This window comes from Coffea arabica, chromosome 1e, assembly GCF_036785885.1.
Source record: "Coffea arabica cultivar ET-39 chromosome 1e, Coffea Arabica ET-39 HiFi, whole genome shotgun sequence".
In the NCBI taxonomy this organism is placed as follows: domain Eukaryota; kingdom Viridiplantae; phylum Streptophyta; class Magnoliopsida; order Gentianales; family Rubiaceae; genus Coffea; species Coffea arabica.
Window position 1 is genome coordinate 39142927 of NC_092311.1, and position 15579 is coordinate 39158505.

The 15579-nt window shown below is 36.2% G+C and overlaps 2 protein-coding genes across 8 annotated transcripts; one reads left to right on the forward strand and one right to left on the reverse strand.

Moving 5' to 3' along the window:
* The first annotated feature begins 410 nt into the window (after positions 1-410).
* Positions 411-4689, forward strand: LOC113703605 (probable serine/threonine-protein kinase PBL3). The gene is made up of 6 exons (XM_027225032.2): positions 411-696; positions 1680-2005; positions 2106-2241; positions 2970-3106; positions 3205-3328; positions 3941-4689. The coding sequence occupies exons 1-6, from the start codon at positions 636-638 to the stop codon at positions 4357-4359; spliced, it is 1203 nt and encodes a 400-aa protein (XP_027080833.1). The 5' UTR covers positions 411-635; the 3' UTR covers positions 4360-4689.
* Positions 4690-5231: 542 nt separating this feature from the next.
* Positions 5232-15326, reverse strand: LOC113703577 (CBL-interacting protein kinase 32-like). 7 transcript variants are annotated; one of them, XM_072055757.1, is made up of 17 exons: positions 15043-15325; positions 14915-14930; positions 14560-14591; positions 13527-13759; positions 13158-13220; positions 12963-13034; positions 12605-12712; positions 12409-12489; positions 11330-11383; positions 11114-11239; positions 10938-11027; positions 8252-8374; positions 8038-8142; positions 6903-7016; positions 6698-6754; positions 6530-6604; positions 5232-5668 (listed from the first exon to the last, which is right to left on the reverse strand). In XM_072055757.1, exons 4-17 carry the CDS (start codon positions 13695-13697, stop codon positions 5597-5599), a joined length of 1311 nt encoding a protein of 436 aa, XP_071911858.1. In that variant the 5' UTR covers positions 13698-13759; positions 14560-14591; positions 14915-14930; positions 15043-15325; the 3' UTR covers positions 5232-5596. The 7 variants fall into 7 exon arrangements, with proteins under 7 accessions (XP_071911858.1, XP_027080798.1, XP_071911879.1 ...); XM_027224997.2 differs by lacking the exon at positions 14915-14930 and having other exon boundaries at positions 13527-13718; positions 15043-15326; XM_072055778.1 differs by lacking the exon at positions 14915-14930 and having other exon boundaries at positions 10938-11041; positions 11161-11239; positions 15043-15326.
* Positions 15327-15579: the final 253 nt, after the last annotated feature.

The following is a 15579-nucleotide window of genomic DNA, read 5'->3' on the forward strand; positions in this document are numbered from 1 at the left end:
ACTTCAAGGGAGGTTTCTGATATTATCCTGTATTGGATTTACAGGCTCTACCTGCCTACCTCTTTTGATTCCTTGTGTTAAAGAAATATTGTCTTGTAGTTTTAAAAGTGATATTATGACTTACACAGCAACAAGTTAGAGACGGCATTGGATGAGTAAAACTTAATTTAAATATGGGAAATTGGTCTATATTGAACTAGTGCCAATTTGAACTCATTAAAGTAAACAGCAAAGGTTGGTCAGCATTTTTGGCTTTTGAAACATCTTTATTTGTCAGAATTACAGGCATTTCCAAGTCAAAGTACAGACACTTGTCTATCTATTAATATCAGTATGACATAGATGCATTTTCAAATGGGACCAGCTACAGCCTACAAGTGAGAAACATCCAAACTCAAATTCTGGTGTGAACAAATTTCAAACTACAATATTTGTTCAATCTTGACTGAAGACCAAAGGAGAGTAGGAAGAGTAATGAGAGTGCATCTTCCCAGTTCCAACACAAATTCAATGAGTTTAATAGTCTCTAACTTGCAACATTTTGTACCTGTTTTTATTGCTTTCCCTCCAGTCAGTTTCCAACTTCTTAGAGAATTGATGCTATTGGGTGCAAAAGCCAAGAATTGCCTTTTACTATGGGAATTTGCTTAGGAAAGCCTGCAAAGTTAGCTAATGCTTCTTCTAGCCAGTTTTTAGGTAAGACTATTATGAACTTGATACTCTCCAAGCATGATTACTTCTTTTTTTTTTTTTTGCTTTGCATTTGCCTTTTCTTTGCATGCATTGACGGAGTTAGAGGGGGCATGAAGGGGCAGCTGCCACTTCAAGATTCAGCTAATCTGATTTTTACCTCATATCTTTGACGTCTGCAAAAGTTGTACATGAATACCGGCCAGTCAAATTACTGGTGATTTGTATCAGGGAAGAAGAGCTGCCTGCGTTTATAATTAGCTAGCTTGGTATCGTATTACAGTTACTAATTTGAGGACCAATTCAGACTAAATATTGGACATATATTCAGATGGCTTTAAGTTTCTTTCAGTGAATATAGCTTCAAAGACTGTCTAAGACAGAGCAGTTTTAGCAAGGGTTTTCAAGTTTTCAACTGTTCTACTAGGAGCTTGGACATTGAAATTGATGAGACCCCAGGTTGTCATCACAAAGCAGGATTATATGGAGCTAAAGCTTTTTTATTGTTCTCAGTTATAAAGTTTTACAGTTCATCCCTTCACTTATGCCATCGAGATGATATAGTAATTTACTTTGAGCTGCAGTCATATCTGAACGTTAAAGACTCCAGAGAATGGCTTCGCTTCTGTTCAATTATTTACCAGTGTAACTTTCCAGGAGATGAGCAATGGTATCCTGTAAATATTTTTAGTATGTCAACTCATAAATTAATCACTTGTGATCATGTTAAATACATAATGAGCAACTATTGCATGCTGCAGCAGTCTCTTTTCAGGATAACAGTGCAATTGTACACATTCGATTTGATGATGAAAGTTCTTTCCAATGTTGATGATTCTTGAAATTTGTATAGTCCCCTGTACAAAGATGTTGATCAGAAGAAGCATAGAGATTATTTTTATGTTTCATTGCTGAAAGTTTTGATTTCAACATGGAGGATGATTATTAGTGTGCATTTGCACTTAATATGATAACATTTTCTTTTCCAGAGACAAAAACAGAACCTGGAAATGTGAAACAGGATTCAACTCCTCCCAACCAGCAAAGTCTTTCAGGCAGTACAAACAGGCCTCTTCAAGTACCGAAACCTGATCCATCTATCTCCAGCAATCTCAAGTCCTATAATTTTAATGATCTCAAGACTGCCACCAAGAACTTCAGACCGGATAGTATTCTCGGTGAGGGAGGGTTTGGATATGTCTTTAAGGGATGGATTGATGAGCACACTTTGGCTGCAAGCAGACCAGGAAGTGGGATGGTAGTAGCTGTTAAAAAGCTTAAGACAGAAAGCTTTCAAGGTCACAGGGAATGGCTGGTAAGTTGGTTGATTTAAAAGCTTTTTGTAGTGATTCTGCTAGAACCCCGTACAGATTTCACACCCTTGAGTTTGGTGTTTTGTCCTTTTATATTGGCAGGCAGAAGTCAACTACTTAGGTCAGCTTCACCATCAAAACTTAGTGAAGCTTATAGGGTATTGCTCAGAATCAGACAAGAGACTTCTAGTCTACGAGTTCATGCCTAGGGGAAGTTTGGAAAATCATCTGTTTAGAAGTAAGTATTCTCCCCTCGTAGACACTGTCTCTTTCATTATGTATTTCACCAGCTTTGGTTGTCATCTGTCTCAAACTTATCTTCAGATTTTATGTTGGAATTTAGAGTATAAACTAAGGAACAACACTTGTACTTAGTGCTGCTGCTGCAAAAAAAAGGCTTGTAATAAAATCTTCAGCTCTCTATCGATGGAGCATACAGAAAGCAAATCAACATAATTTCTGCTGAAAAATCTCAACAAAAGATACTTGTAATTCAAAATAGTTTAAATCAATAGACACTAAATGTGAAACTTTCCCTAACAAGAAGATTTATTCAACAATAAATTCATTTATTCTAGTACTGAAAATCTGCAGTGAAGTTGCATAATTCCAACATTTTACATCTACTTTAAGTTCAATTATGACTGACTTTAAATTGAAGTCTTGGTAGGAGTGTATATTTCCTTCACTTTTTGGTCTTTAAATTCACTTTTGCCAGCTTGATAAGGATTTCTTTTGCTCTTTGGTTTGCTCCGCATGTCGAATGTGACTTTGAAAGGATTATATCTGCTTGATGTCAATAAGTCCTTTACTATTTAGATTGAAGATGACTAGTTTTGGATTTCCATCTGATCAAATAGTTGTACCAACCAACCTGTCATTTCAACCATCTCCATAGTCTCTATATGATTCATTATTCATAAACCAAAAGATATATCATCTGGATGAGAAATTCTCTTTTTGCAGAAGGAGTTCAACTTATGGCTTGGGCAACTCGGATGAAAATTGCAGTGGATGTCGCGCGAGGGTTGTCCTACTTGCATAGTTTATGCGCCAATGTCATCTACCGTGATATGAAGGCTTCGAACATTCTACTTGACTCAGTAAGTTATTCGATTCCAGTTTGATCTCAGGTAAAATGTAGCATAACATTTTATACACCAAATCAAGGTAAAATGACTCAGCGGCCTAACTTCTGCAGGACTTCACTGCAAAACTTTCAGATTTTGGCCTTGCAAGGGATGGTCCAAGTGGAGATAGAACTCATGTCTCAACTAGAGTAATGGGAACTCGGGGATATGCTGCACCAGAATACGTAGCAACAGGTTTCTTCTGCTTTTTACCTTACTGTTTTTTGAATGTAAACAATCATTTTTCAATTTTGATATATTATGTCTCCTAAGTCCTAAAATTATAACCTTACCAAACATGTTGCATCAGTGTGAAGATTGTATGTTTAACAACATTAAAATAAGAGAAAATTTTGGCCATAAAGATCAGATCATTGTTTTTTAAGCTTATAAGAAGTGCAATACTTTCTTATTTCACAGAACATTTCCGCATGACAATTGACAAATTTCACCTGCTGAATAACTATATATGTTGGATGTTCATGGCTTTGTTCTTTTATAATTGGTCAAGACAAGTGGATATGCAAGACTGACTTCTGAACTGAAGAAACCATTCATTCAAAAGAGCCAACGAAAAGGAAAGGGGAAAAAATCCCTCAAGCAAGCGAGTAGTTACACTATCCTCATGCACAACTGAATTTAACTCAAACTATCTCAGAATCTCTGGCATCTTTTATATACCGATTTTCTTTTATCAGAAGCGATGTCTGCCTGCCTAGGCTAAACATATCTTGTCAATTTGCTTTGTCAACCAATACTTCAGTAACAGAGGTGGATTGAATTTTATTGATGTCCTTAACAACACAGGTCACTTGACACCAAAGAGTGATGTGTACAGCTTTGGAGTGGTGCTGCTAGAGTTGTTAACAGGAAAAAGAGCGATGGGAGATGAAAACATTGGAGGTAATGATGAAACTTTGGTAGATTGGGCAGTGCCATTCCTTGGTGATAGCAGGCGAGTTACACGAATCATGGACACAAGGTTAGGTGGTCAATACAACAAGAAAGCTGCCCAAGCTGCTGCGGGTGTTGCATTACAGTGTCTCCACATAGATCCTAAGCTCAGACCAGCAATGCCCGAGGTACTAACCAACCTGGAAGTGCTTCTCACAGCCAAGGATAGTCCTAGGCTTCCACTCCAATCCAAGCTTGACACCAATGTGACTTTGGCCGAGAAATCTACTCATCCTCAGAAGAATGCAAGAGCAAGCTCACACCCACGATAACTTGTGTACAAATCCTGTATAATTTGAGACTCTCTAGCATAACAGCAAGGCTGCTTGAAATGAAAAAAGGGTTTGAGAGGAAAATGCACAAGGGAAAGAAAAAATGAAAGAGAGCGTAATTGCCATTTCTTGTATATTAGCAAGTTCTGTTACCTGATATTGGTATTTTCCCAGCTGTTGAGTGTATAAATTGTTAGAACATGTAAATGAATGCTGACCGACCTCCGCGGTTTTGCCATTTTTTGTAGTCTTCGTTTCGTTTGCTGTTGGATTTGCTCGTTGAAAGCACATTCGTGTAAATATTATGCCAGACAGAGTAACCATTTTTCAGATTGAGGCGTCAGTTACTATTTTCTGAAAAAACTGTGATGGTTAGAAGTAGAATATAATTGCCCATTTTTGACATGAAGTGAAGAAAATAAACAGAACTTGGTCTTCTGTTTGATATGCTCTTGTTTACAGATGTAAGGTAGATGCACTAGTTAACTGCAATTTGGTATGTGAACTAGTCACAAATCACAACCACATTCACTTTTGACTACTATGTATAAGGCATCATTCGCAGAGGGGCAAGCAAACTATGCCATTCATACAAATACAGTTTTCTAAAGCTAAGACAATAATGTCAAATTATCAGCTAATAGCTGCAAGACCTAAGCATGCATCTAGACTGGCAATCACATACATTTGAATCCTCGATACAACAAAGATCCATTCACAAATATATTGGATTGGCCATTAACCTTACATTGGTAGAGACTACATCCTTTTCTTCATATATTTTATCCTGCTGTCTCGTTGTCAAGTTAAGCTCTGAGAGACCCTTACACCAGAGAAATTATAGTCCATAAAACAACAAAGACAAGCTTAAATTTTGTCGGACAGAACAAAAATTCAGTATGATTATTAAGAAATCGCATTTCAGTTAAACACAATGACCAAGAGAAAGAACTTCTCGATGTTTCTTTTTCATGGGCTATATGACAGCAAATCCCACCACTAAACAATTCTCGTAACTAAGACTTGAGCTCAAGGCTACACATTACACCATCTCAATTGGAACTATAGACACTCCAAATTTATCTACACAATCAATCAGAAAACCTCTTCATCGATTCTCTCGTGGGAGAAAAAGGTCCCACAAAAGAAAGCTACCAAAGAATGACAACTAGACAACCACAACATTGGTCGGAAGCATAGAAAAAGAGCTAATACTACTCTTGATCCTGGCAAGGATCTACTTTGCTTGCATATCATCCTCTGTTTTCCAAACTACATCCTCTAGGCTGGTTGAAAGGTTCTTATAAAACTGCAAATAACAAATAAATAAGTGGAATGTTAGATGGCATTGAAAGGACACATAGGTAGTTGACATAGTAGAAATCTCTGTAATTAGGTAATAAGAACTTTTCGAGCAGCTGGCTTTGATACAAGTGTATGTGTAATTTACAAACTATCATAAAGCATTAACCAGAGAAGCTTTTTATTAGCAAATCTGGGAAAAGAATAACCTTCTAAGATGGTTCAAACTTTGACCAAATAGTTGACAAGTGTTTTGGCAGGAGAAACATGGATTAGCTCAAAGATAATTATGCTCTTGTCATTATAGGCTGTGGAGAACTAAGAAAGCAGACTTCAGTTTAGTTAAAAGTTTCCTTTTCTTTTTTCTTCTCTCTCTTTTATTTTTTCGTGATGTTGAAATTCCATTAGACTACTTATATATATTCTATAAGCCATGGGTAGATTATTCTCCTTCTTTAATACTATTTCTACATGCCCCCCTTTTCTTCTTTTCTTTGTTTTAATTTTTTAAATTCGCTTTTGGGAATTATCACTATCCAAAATTTTGCCTTTGCTACAGCATGTCAACCATGACAAACTATTTCTTGTCAACTCCAACTCATACTATTTTTGAACCTCTGGTCAAGCTATTTCGCTCAGTAGTCCAGTTGAGATATTTTTCTGACATCGCTAATGTTGGGAGATGGCAAATTTTCTCAGCTTTCATCACGGTACTCTAATCTCAGTTAATACCAAACTGATCCTCACTAACAAAGAGGAGTGTAGACCACTGCTCTAGTTTTGAATCCAAATTTATCCTAGCCAACTCACCATCCAATGCGGGTATCAATAATGGAGTGCAGACGGAAAGAATTGTAAAATAAGGTACCTTGTGGAACTCCAAAGTGTCTCCTTTTGCCTTTCGCACCTCAACCATATGAAGAGAAGGAGCAACTTGAAATACCTGATTTAAAAATGGATAAGTTAGAATCCAAGCTGAAAAGCTCTTTCAGGTTCTGAACTCAAACTAGCCAAGCGGCACTACGTATTCAGATACCTCAGTGGCAACATTAAGGTTTCCTTTTCTTCCCGCTTTTACGTTTTCTAGCCTCATCTGTGGTTAAACATAACATCCATGCACAAAAGAGTTCAGCTTTTCCCTTTTATGTATCATCAGCACAAGATATCAAAGAAATTACCAAAAATTCACATCCACACTTTTAAAAATGTGAATCAATTTTAGTTTTGAAAGTGACCATCACCTTGTAGTTCTTCTTGCGAACATCAAAGCCAAGGGGCTTCGCAGCTTGTTCAATTTTATTGATTATCTCATTGGCAGGGCATTTAGATGTAAACCTCGTTTCCCTCTTGAATTCCTGTAATAAGTGTAGCCAAACAAAAAATATTGAGAAAAACATCAATTCTGCAACAGAATGAAATATATTCCCAGCAGAAATTTTCAAGAGTCTCCTGTCTTCACAATTTGATCAATGACACATACATGCATTATATATTAAATTGCCTGATTAGAGGTTGAAAGCAGTTGCTGGCCCAGTTTAGTTGACAACAGACGATGATACAGGTATAACTCATCTTATAGATATAAATTGTCAAAGTGTGTCTTGACAGTTGGATGATATACTCTAGAATACATTACACGAAACTAAATTACAATGCAGTCAATGAATACAAATATTAATAGATATTGTTAAATGATTTACTTTAAAGGAAGGCATCTGCAGCCATCCAAGCTTGGTGTGATTCTAAGACAGCCCTTAGTTCAATAGATATTTACCATCAGATACCTTTTCCGGATTCCCTTCCTTGCTTATAGTACTAATCATTCAAACCAACAGATGTATAACAAGAAACCTAGCTTCTCACCCACACTATGTCTCTTATTAAAACATGTAAGAAATGGCTCAATAAAAAAAAACATAAGAATTGATATAGGAAAACTTTATATGTATGAAGTGCACCTGTGGCAGAAATGAAAACATCCTCGATTTTCTAAGCCAATCAGTATTTCAGATTAGGCGGGAGTTCAGATAATAATGGCCTGATAACAATCACAACAACAATTTCTGAATTGTATAAAGTCATTACTTTTGCTAATGCCAAATTCCAAAATCACTAGAAATGTGCTCGTTTATAAGCAGCTTATTGCAATTGCCATTCAGAACTCATGCCAATCACAGACGAGTAACCAGAATTGTATCTGGAGTTTGAACAGCACTGCTAAAACGACTCTACTTTAGAGTGCAGATAACTGGGTCCAGCAATCTAAAGTTAAGTGTGCATCTTTTCTCAAACATAGTTAGCACATATTTGCCTGCTAAAATTAAAGCTTTTGCAAAGAGGCAATAGTGAAAAATAGAAAGGTTCACAAGTCACAACCTCATCGAACAGATTCCCAAGGTTGAGACCTTTCGACATTGATATCAACTCAAATGCATTCATGGCGACTGGTTGCTCTTCCGTTTTCTCTGTTACATGATGTTCCTATCATAAAAACAGGGCATACACTTGCTGAGACAATCCACAGCCAAAACTACTGATAGTCATCTAAATTTATATCAAGTTTCAATATATGTTCAGCATATAAACTCACTTCAGAATCCTTAAAAACAGCTTCAACGTCATCCAAGTTTGTATCTTCTTTCTCGTTGAAGACCGGTGGTCTGTAATTTTTCTTAAACCACTCATCTTCCAGAATTTCAGATATAGTGATGCGCTGCACCATTTATGATCATCAATTAACAAGGACGAAAAAGTCCTAATAGTTAATGCATCACATTGCATGTAATGGAACCAAAAAGAGAAAAATTAGTTAATGCATAAGATACAAGAAAGAGAGACTTCAGTAATTTCCATTGCAACAGGTTAGATAGCACTACAAGTCTCTTGGAGGTAATCATTGTAAGTACATGTTGCTAAATATTGCAATATTTTGCATGGAATAAAGACTAACATTCCACTCCACTCATAAGTGCCATAAAAGGATTGTTCTCAAATATGTATCAGGCACTAGAGATAGCAACGAGTAACATCTAACGGACAGCATTGTTTAAGATTTTTATCACTTAATAAAAGACATACACCATACTGAATATTTTCATTCCTAGAGATCCAACTACAGTCACTCCTTACAAACTTGTTAACCATGTTTCGGGTAACTATGTGTCATTCCGAACTCAATGGAGTCCACTAGTCCATATCGTAGCTTTATTCAGCTATATGATTATAATAGTGTACACTTGCCTAGAATAGCTTGTTTCTCACTTAATGTGCATATCAGATTTTTCATGATGATTTTGGCAGTTGAAACTATTAATCTCTCACTTAATATTTATAAGCTTGAAGCATCAAGTCTTCAAAATTGATGCAGTTAACAAGAACTGCTTCAAGATTAGAACACTGCACGCAATCATGTGTCACATAAAGTGATTAGAGCGGTTGTCTTAAGAAATGAGGATACCTTATAGATAAATAACTGACATGATGTTACTATAATCTGATGTTCTTAACTTCGAATTTGGGTTAGCTAATTCAGAGATCTGGCCCATTTTCTTTTGCAACTTACAGATTAGATCTGTGCTGTTTTTACTGGTTTTACAACCAATTGAAAAATATACAGGAAAAGTACAATCTCTGCAGCGATAATTATCAAATCCAAGCATAAGTTCTCAAGTACCTTTTTTTTCCATGAGTGCATAAAAAATAATGGATCAGATATGCCCAACTTTCACAGTTTCCAAGTTTAAAATAGAATATCATTTGTCTGGGAGATATAATGAAGGTAGTGGAGAAGCAGCAGCTATAGGGCTGGGTTTGCTTTATAATTATCCAAATATTGTTAATCCCACAGAGAACTGCAGATTACATATTAAAAAAAAGGAGTTTTATATGTGCATGACTTGATAATACTTGGGGCGGTGATTAGTGGTGGCAGGAAGTGGTCGGTGTTTGATGTCTGCCATAGCAGCTAAGTTATAGGTACAGATGGAGAAGGAGATGTGAAAAGTGTGAAAAGAAAATGATGGACACTAAAAAATGAAAATTGGTGAAAAGCGAATATGTGCAACACGAGTAGTTTAACCATAGAATTAACAGCCATACCTGTAGGCTTTAGACTAGTTAGGCTAACTACCATGGGGCAGAAGGTGTATTTTCGAAGTATAAAGATATTAATTATTTCTTTTTAAAGAGATAGTAAGTAGATATATCCTCTTCTGTATATGCTCTATTGTAATTATATGCACAACATGTACAGATCGTATAGTATTCCCAATATGTTCAAATTTGTTGTCAACTTTAAGACATCCATAAGATACAAAAAGACAAAAATTAATCAACTAAAACCCATCATTAATTGTACAAATTGTGCTGGTATATTGATGCAAGAGTACTTCTTATGTTGTTTAGATATTGAACATAAAATGTTTAAAGCAAAGATTATCTTACGACGATAAGCAGGAATGAATCAGAGATCAAAAAAAGTTTGACGAGTGCATTGAGGTCCTTTCAAAGTACTACAACATCCACAGAAGATTGTACTTTTAGGAAAAAACAAAATGCTTCCATCTATTGAACGCTTAACTTGAGTTTTTACCACGCTCCTTTTCCTGCTGCAAGTATCCTCAAATGTCCTTCCTGTATCCTGGAATCTCCCCATATATCGAAATCTATAGGAAAAGAAAATGAACTTTTTCTGATCTAAGAACTTCAGTATCCACTATCCAGCATGCCTAACCCCCTAGAAGTTCCTTTGCTTCCTAGATGGTTAACTTTGCATGGGTAGAGGTTGGGACGAAGCAGCACATATCTAGCTCTTCATAAGGATACTGCAGGAAGAGACCTGTTTATAACTGTTTCCAATTCAAACTCCTTTTTTATGATATATTTTAGGTCACATTCGTTAACTTTCTCAGTCCTTCCTTTTTTATTAGGCACACAACTTTCAAGCCACTGAATCACTGCAAAATCCAAAGATCTACCATATAAACAACCATTTCCTTTATCTACTCATAAATCTATATGGCTCCTCAACATTTTTCTGGTTGATGCATACTGGAATCTCCAGAAGGTTTAACACCTTTCTTAATTCGCCATTTCTAGATCTATATCGGTACGAAGATCAAAGAACTGTTCCACTGAATCATCTAATTGATTATTCAATGGTGTACACAAAGAAGAAGTACTGATTGCGTATAACATTTCGACACATTTTATCAAAACAGGGTATCAAAGGGAGCAGGAATAACAAATATTGATCAAGAAGGTTTAAACATGCGTACAGTCATTGGGTTTGGATCCAGGATTCGGGTAATAAGCTTCCTGACGCTAAATGAAAGCCAAGCCGGGCAAGTGTAGTCCGCACAAGAGATCTGTACATGCCAAACTAGACATGGTGAAACTAGCATTACGTGAAAAGGATGATACAGATGTGTAACAGAATTTCTGAAATGCTCACTTTTTTATATAGATTGATAACATTAGAATCATCAAATGGCAAGTAACCTGCAAGCAATACAAATAATATGACTCCGCAAGACCACAAATCTGCAGTTGCCCCATCATAGCCGTGATCTTGGAGAACCTAAGAAGACGAATAGTTATTTTCTGTTAAATGGAAACAGAAATGTTCATATAGATAATAGACCCATGTTGAGTTTCACCACCATCTTACTTCAGGAGCTACATAGTTTGGAGTTCCACATGCAGTATGAAGCAAACCATCAGCCTGCAATATCAACCTTTAATAAGTAATTTATTCTCCTTCAAATTATTGCAAATATACATTGACCACTTTTTGTGAGTAAACAAAAACTATATTACTCCACTGTAATTTAAACTTTCCAACAAAACTAATTTCCTTTATTTTTACTTTAAGTAAATGGTAGATTTCACTTGCAGTGAGTGATAACAGACAATAAAAACCCAATAGATGAAGTCATAGTTTTTCTCATGCTTACTCTGGCAAGCCAAAAAAATTGTTTAGATTGAAAATGACAAACCAGAGAATGAAAAACTGTTTATCAGAGTCAAAAAGATGAAATGAAAAGTACATTAAAGCTTTCCATCTATACAAATTCCAATATTTCTGAGCTCTGCTTTATTCTGTGTCAGAAAATTCCAAAACCATGCTCCAAAATTGATTGGCACTCAAACCCTAGAGGAAAAAGTGGCATATAATCTAGCTGGCACCAAACTTATTCCTGGACATAGCCAACAAAATGAGGTTATGGAAGAAGTTTGTGGAATCACACTCAATCAAGTATTGTTAATTTTGTAAATCCTGGTCTTTTATCCAAAAGATCGAATTTTAAAAGCACTGATGTGAGGTATAGAAGGATCAGACTAAAATGAGAAGAAAGTTAAAACAGAAATACATGGAATTGATTAGTAGGTGGATACCCAGCCTGTATAAGAGTGTACACGATTCTCCCAAAAATCATGATTTGGAAAATGCAGATCATCTTAGGAATTTGAAGGCCTAACAATTATAGAACTTTATTTCTGTGTCTGATGATTTCCATGTGGACCAGTTTAATTTTCAGTTTCAAGTCATCAATGTTGAAGACAACTCAACATGCTTAAATAGGAAAGTATATTGCATCTCATATCATCCAAATCTTACTGTAAGACAAAAGAAACTTAATGCTATTCGTTTCTTTTTCTTCTGTTTCCTGTGCCAGGTGTTGAAAGAGGGAAAAATCTTCTGGTGGTAGTAAGCTGTAAAACTGTAAAAGGTACTGTGATGTGTACCTGGACTTGCTGAGAAAGAGCACTGAGTCCAAAATCAGATACCTTGAGATTCCCTGAAGCATCCAGGAGCAGATTTTCTGGCTGCAAGAGAACGAAACATAGGACACGGGAAACTGAAGCCATGATCCTCAAAGAAAAGATAAATCCTTAGTACAACCATTTATCAGCACATGCTGGATAAACCAACGTGAACTACCTTTAGATCTCTATGATACACCCCGCGGCTATGACAATAATCAACTGCATTAATAAGTTGCTGAAAATATTTCCTTGCTTCATCTTCTCGCATACGTCCATGGTTTACCTGGTAGTCAGAAAATATGTTAGGTATCCACCTTTTTAGGGACAAACATGAAAGCAAAAGAACCTGCATAATGAATTACGGCACCTACAATGTTTGCCAAACTGAGAGATAGCAAAAAATGTGTAATTTAGACCTAACAAACAAGGAATATGCAAAAGCAAGATGAGAAAGACTCATTTTGTTGCTACTAATTTTTCCTCCCCAGGTGAAGATGCTAGATATCAGAAGAAAAGGAGAACTTCAAACTTACTATTTTGTCAAATAGCTCCCCGCCAGTGACAAACTCCAAAACTATATATATCTTGGTCTTGCTCCCCATCACCTGTATCAATATCAATCAAGATGGAAGTACACATAGGCACACAAACGTGGATTAATAAGCTAACTTATACAAGTGAACATCATCTCATAATTACACACACAGATACACAGCGAGATAAGCTACCTCATCCAGGCGAACAACATTCGGGTGCTTTATCAACTTCATTGTGGCTACTTCACGTTTTATCTGCACGAGTCAACATACAAAATTAGAAGTTAGAATGAGGAAATTTTACCAGAGAAACTGCAAAAGTGCTAAAAGGAGCCATGAAAATGTATAGCACTTAAATGTTAAGATAGCTATTCAGCTAGCATGCTTTGGTTTATACAATTAATCTTGTTTATTACTTTCTTGTTTCTTTGGGTCACGATGAGAAGATGCCAGCATGGGGGGAGGCAGAATTTGGGAGTAGGAGGTCAAGAAGCCAAATTAGATACAGGTTTTCATGATGTATAACCAGGAAGAAAAGCATATAGACAAATGAATAACAACCTGTTCAGCCATTTTGTGCTTGAGGACCTTATCCTTGTCAAGGATCTTGAGAGCTACAGGTTCCCCAGTCTCAGAATTCCTTGCAAATTTAACTTTTGCAAATGTCCCTTCACCAATTGTTCTTCCCACTTCATATTTACCTACTCTTCGCTTGATTTTGGGAGTATTCATTCTTGAATAACCAGTGAAATCCTGTGAAACTTGAGGTCTCAGTGCTCACAAAAATCTCTCTCCTGAAAAAGCGTAATCCGTTACTGGAGATTCAACCGATCAAGGCGTATTACTTAGAGACCCTCAGCCAACTAGCAAAGTAGCCAGGCTAACAAAGACTTGTACTTGACATGCCTCACGTTCAAAATGTACAAACCAATCTAACAGAATCAAAGAAAATTCTGTTCAATTTTTTGTTTTACCAATATTGGGAAGGAGATTTAGTGATATGATGTATAGATAAGAGATGTAGATTCCACAATTAGTCAAAGAAGCCATTAATTGAACCAAGAAACTTTTAGTCACACCAATTCTAGGACTCATTAATACCCCGCATTCCCAAAAGAACAAAATAAAAAATGAAGACTTCAGAAAGCTCTCCTAACACGATAAAAGAAAAGAACAACAACCAAGACAAAACAAAGAAGAAAGTAAAAGGAAAACAAAGAGGGAGAATGCACATCTCAGGAATTCCATATCCTCAGCCAATTGAATTCCCTAACCAATAAAAAATGGACAAACTTCCAGCTCTTGATTACTTGTCTCACTCTGAGGGCGAATGCGGGTGGATTTGTGTGATAGAGACAGGCGTTTGCGACAATAGCACTTCTTTTTTTCTTTTTGGTTGGTAAGGAATAATAGCACTATACTAATGGAGTTTACGTGTGAAAGACAATTAAGAATTATCTTAAGCTATAAAGTAATGATGAAGGACAACCAGAGTCAATAAGTAAGGAAAGACTACAGAATATTAAAGATAGTACAAATAAATATCCTACAAACAATGACTGAGAACAATTAGAAACAAAGACAGAAATCTTACAATCGTCAATTCCGAGCTAAAATCCAGTAAATCTGCAATAGATCACAAGCATCATCTAAGACAAATAATGGCAAATCCAAAACTGCGTACCAAATTTAAGCTAACTTAACAACAACCACTCAACTTAACTTCTCCCTATCTCTCACACCCATTCAAACCAAACTTCTCACAATTGATATCGTTTAGAACCAACTCAGAAAACCCAGAACCAAAACAATTGAATTTTCACAAGATTTCTTGAACGAATCCCACCACAATTACACAAATCAGAACCAGCCCAACATCAAAATTCAGCTGAAAAAGCTTTTAAAACTATAATCTTGAACAAATGAGCAAAGCATCTATGCAAACTCACTTGCTTATACAAATTTCTTGAACAAATCCCACCAAGAATTACGCAAATCAGAAACAGCCCACCATCAAAATTCAGCTGCAAAAGCTTTCAAAACTATATTCTTGAGCAAAATTTCTGTGCAGACTTACTTGCTTATATACTTGTAATCAACAGGACAAGATAAGAACAGAGCTCTGTTGCCAGCTTAACTTTGCTTCTTGCTGCTGCCTGCTGCTGATTCTGATCACAAAAGTGGCTTTTGAGAGTTGTTTGGGCCAGACTCTAGGAGTTATACCATAAAAGCATTTTTAGTTTTACTGCTAACAAACAAGCACTGGAAGCAGAAGGGGCGGTATATCCACCAGCCAACCAAACTGCATATGCTGTCCAAGGCTGCTGATTTTTGAAGATGTTACGAACGGTTAATTTAATGGTCAATTTATACGGAAAGGATAATGCTATATACTAATTCATTACTATATAAAAGGCAAACTGGCAGTTACCTTTCAAGTTAACAATCCACGTGAAAAAAACAAAAGTTGTGCACTCTCTGAGAAATTAACTATACACTTGTCATTAATGTCTATTAATACTTGTGACACTGCTATTTTTAAAGTTTGAGGCCAAATATTTATGAAGTTATAGGCTACTAATGAATTACTATATGATGTTACAAAACATGTTTA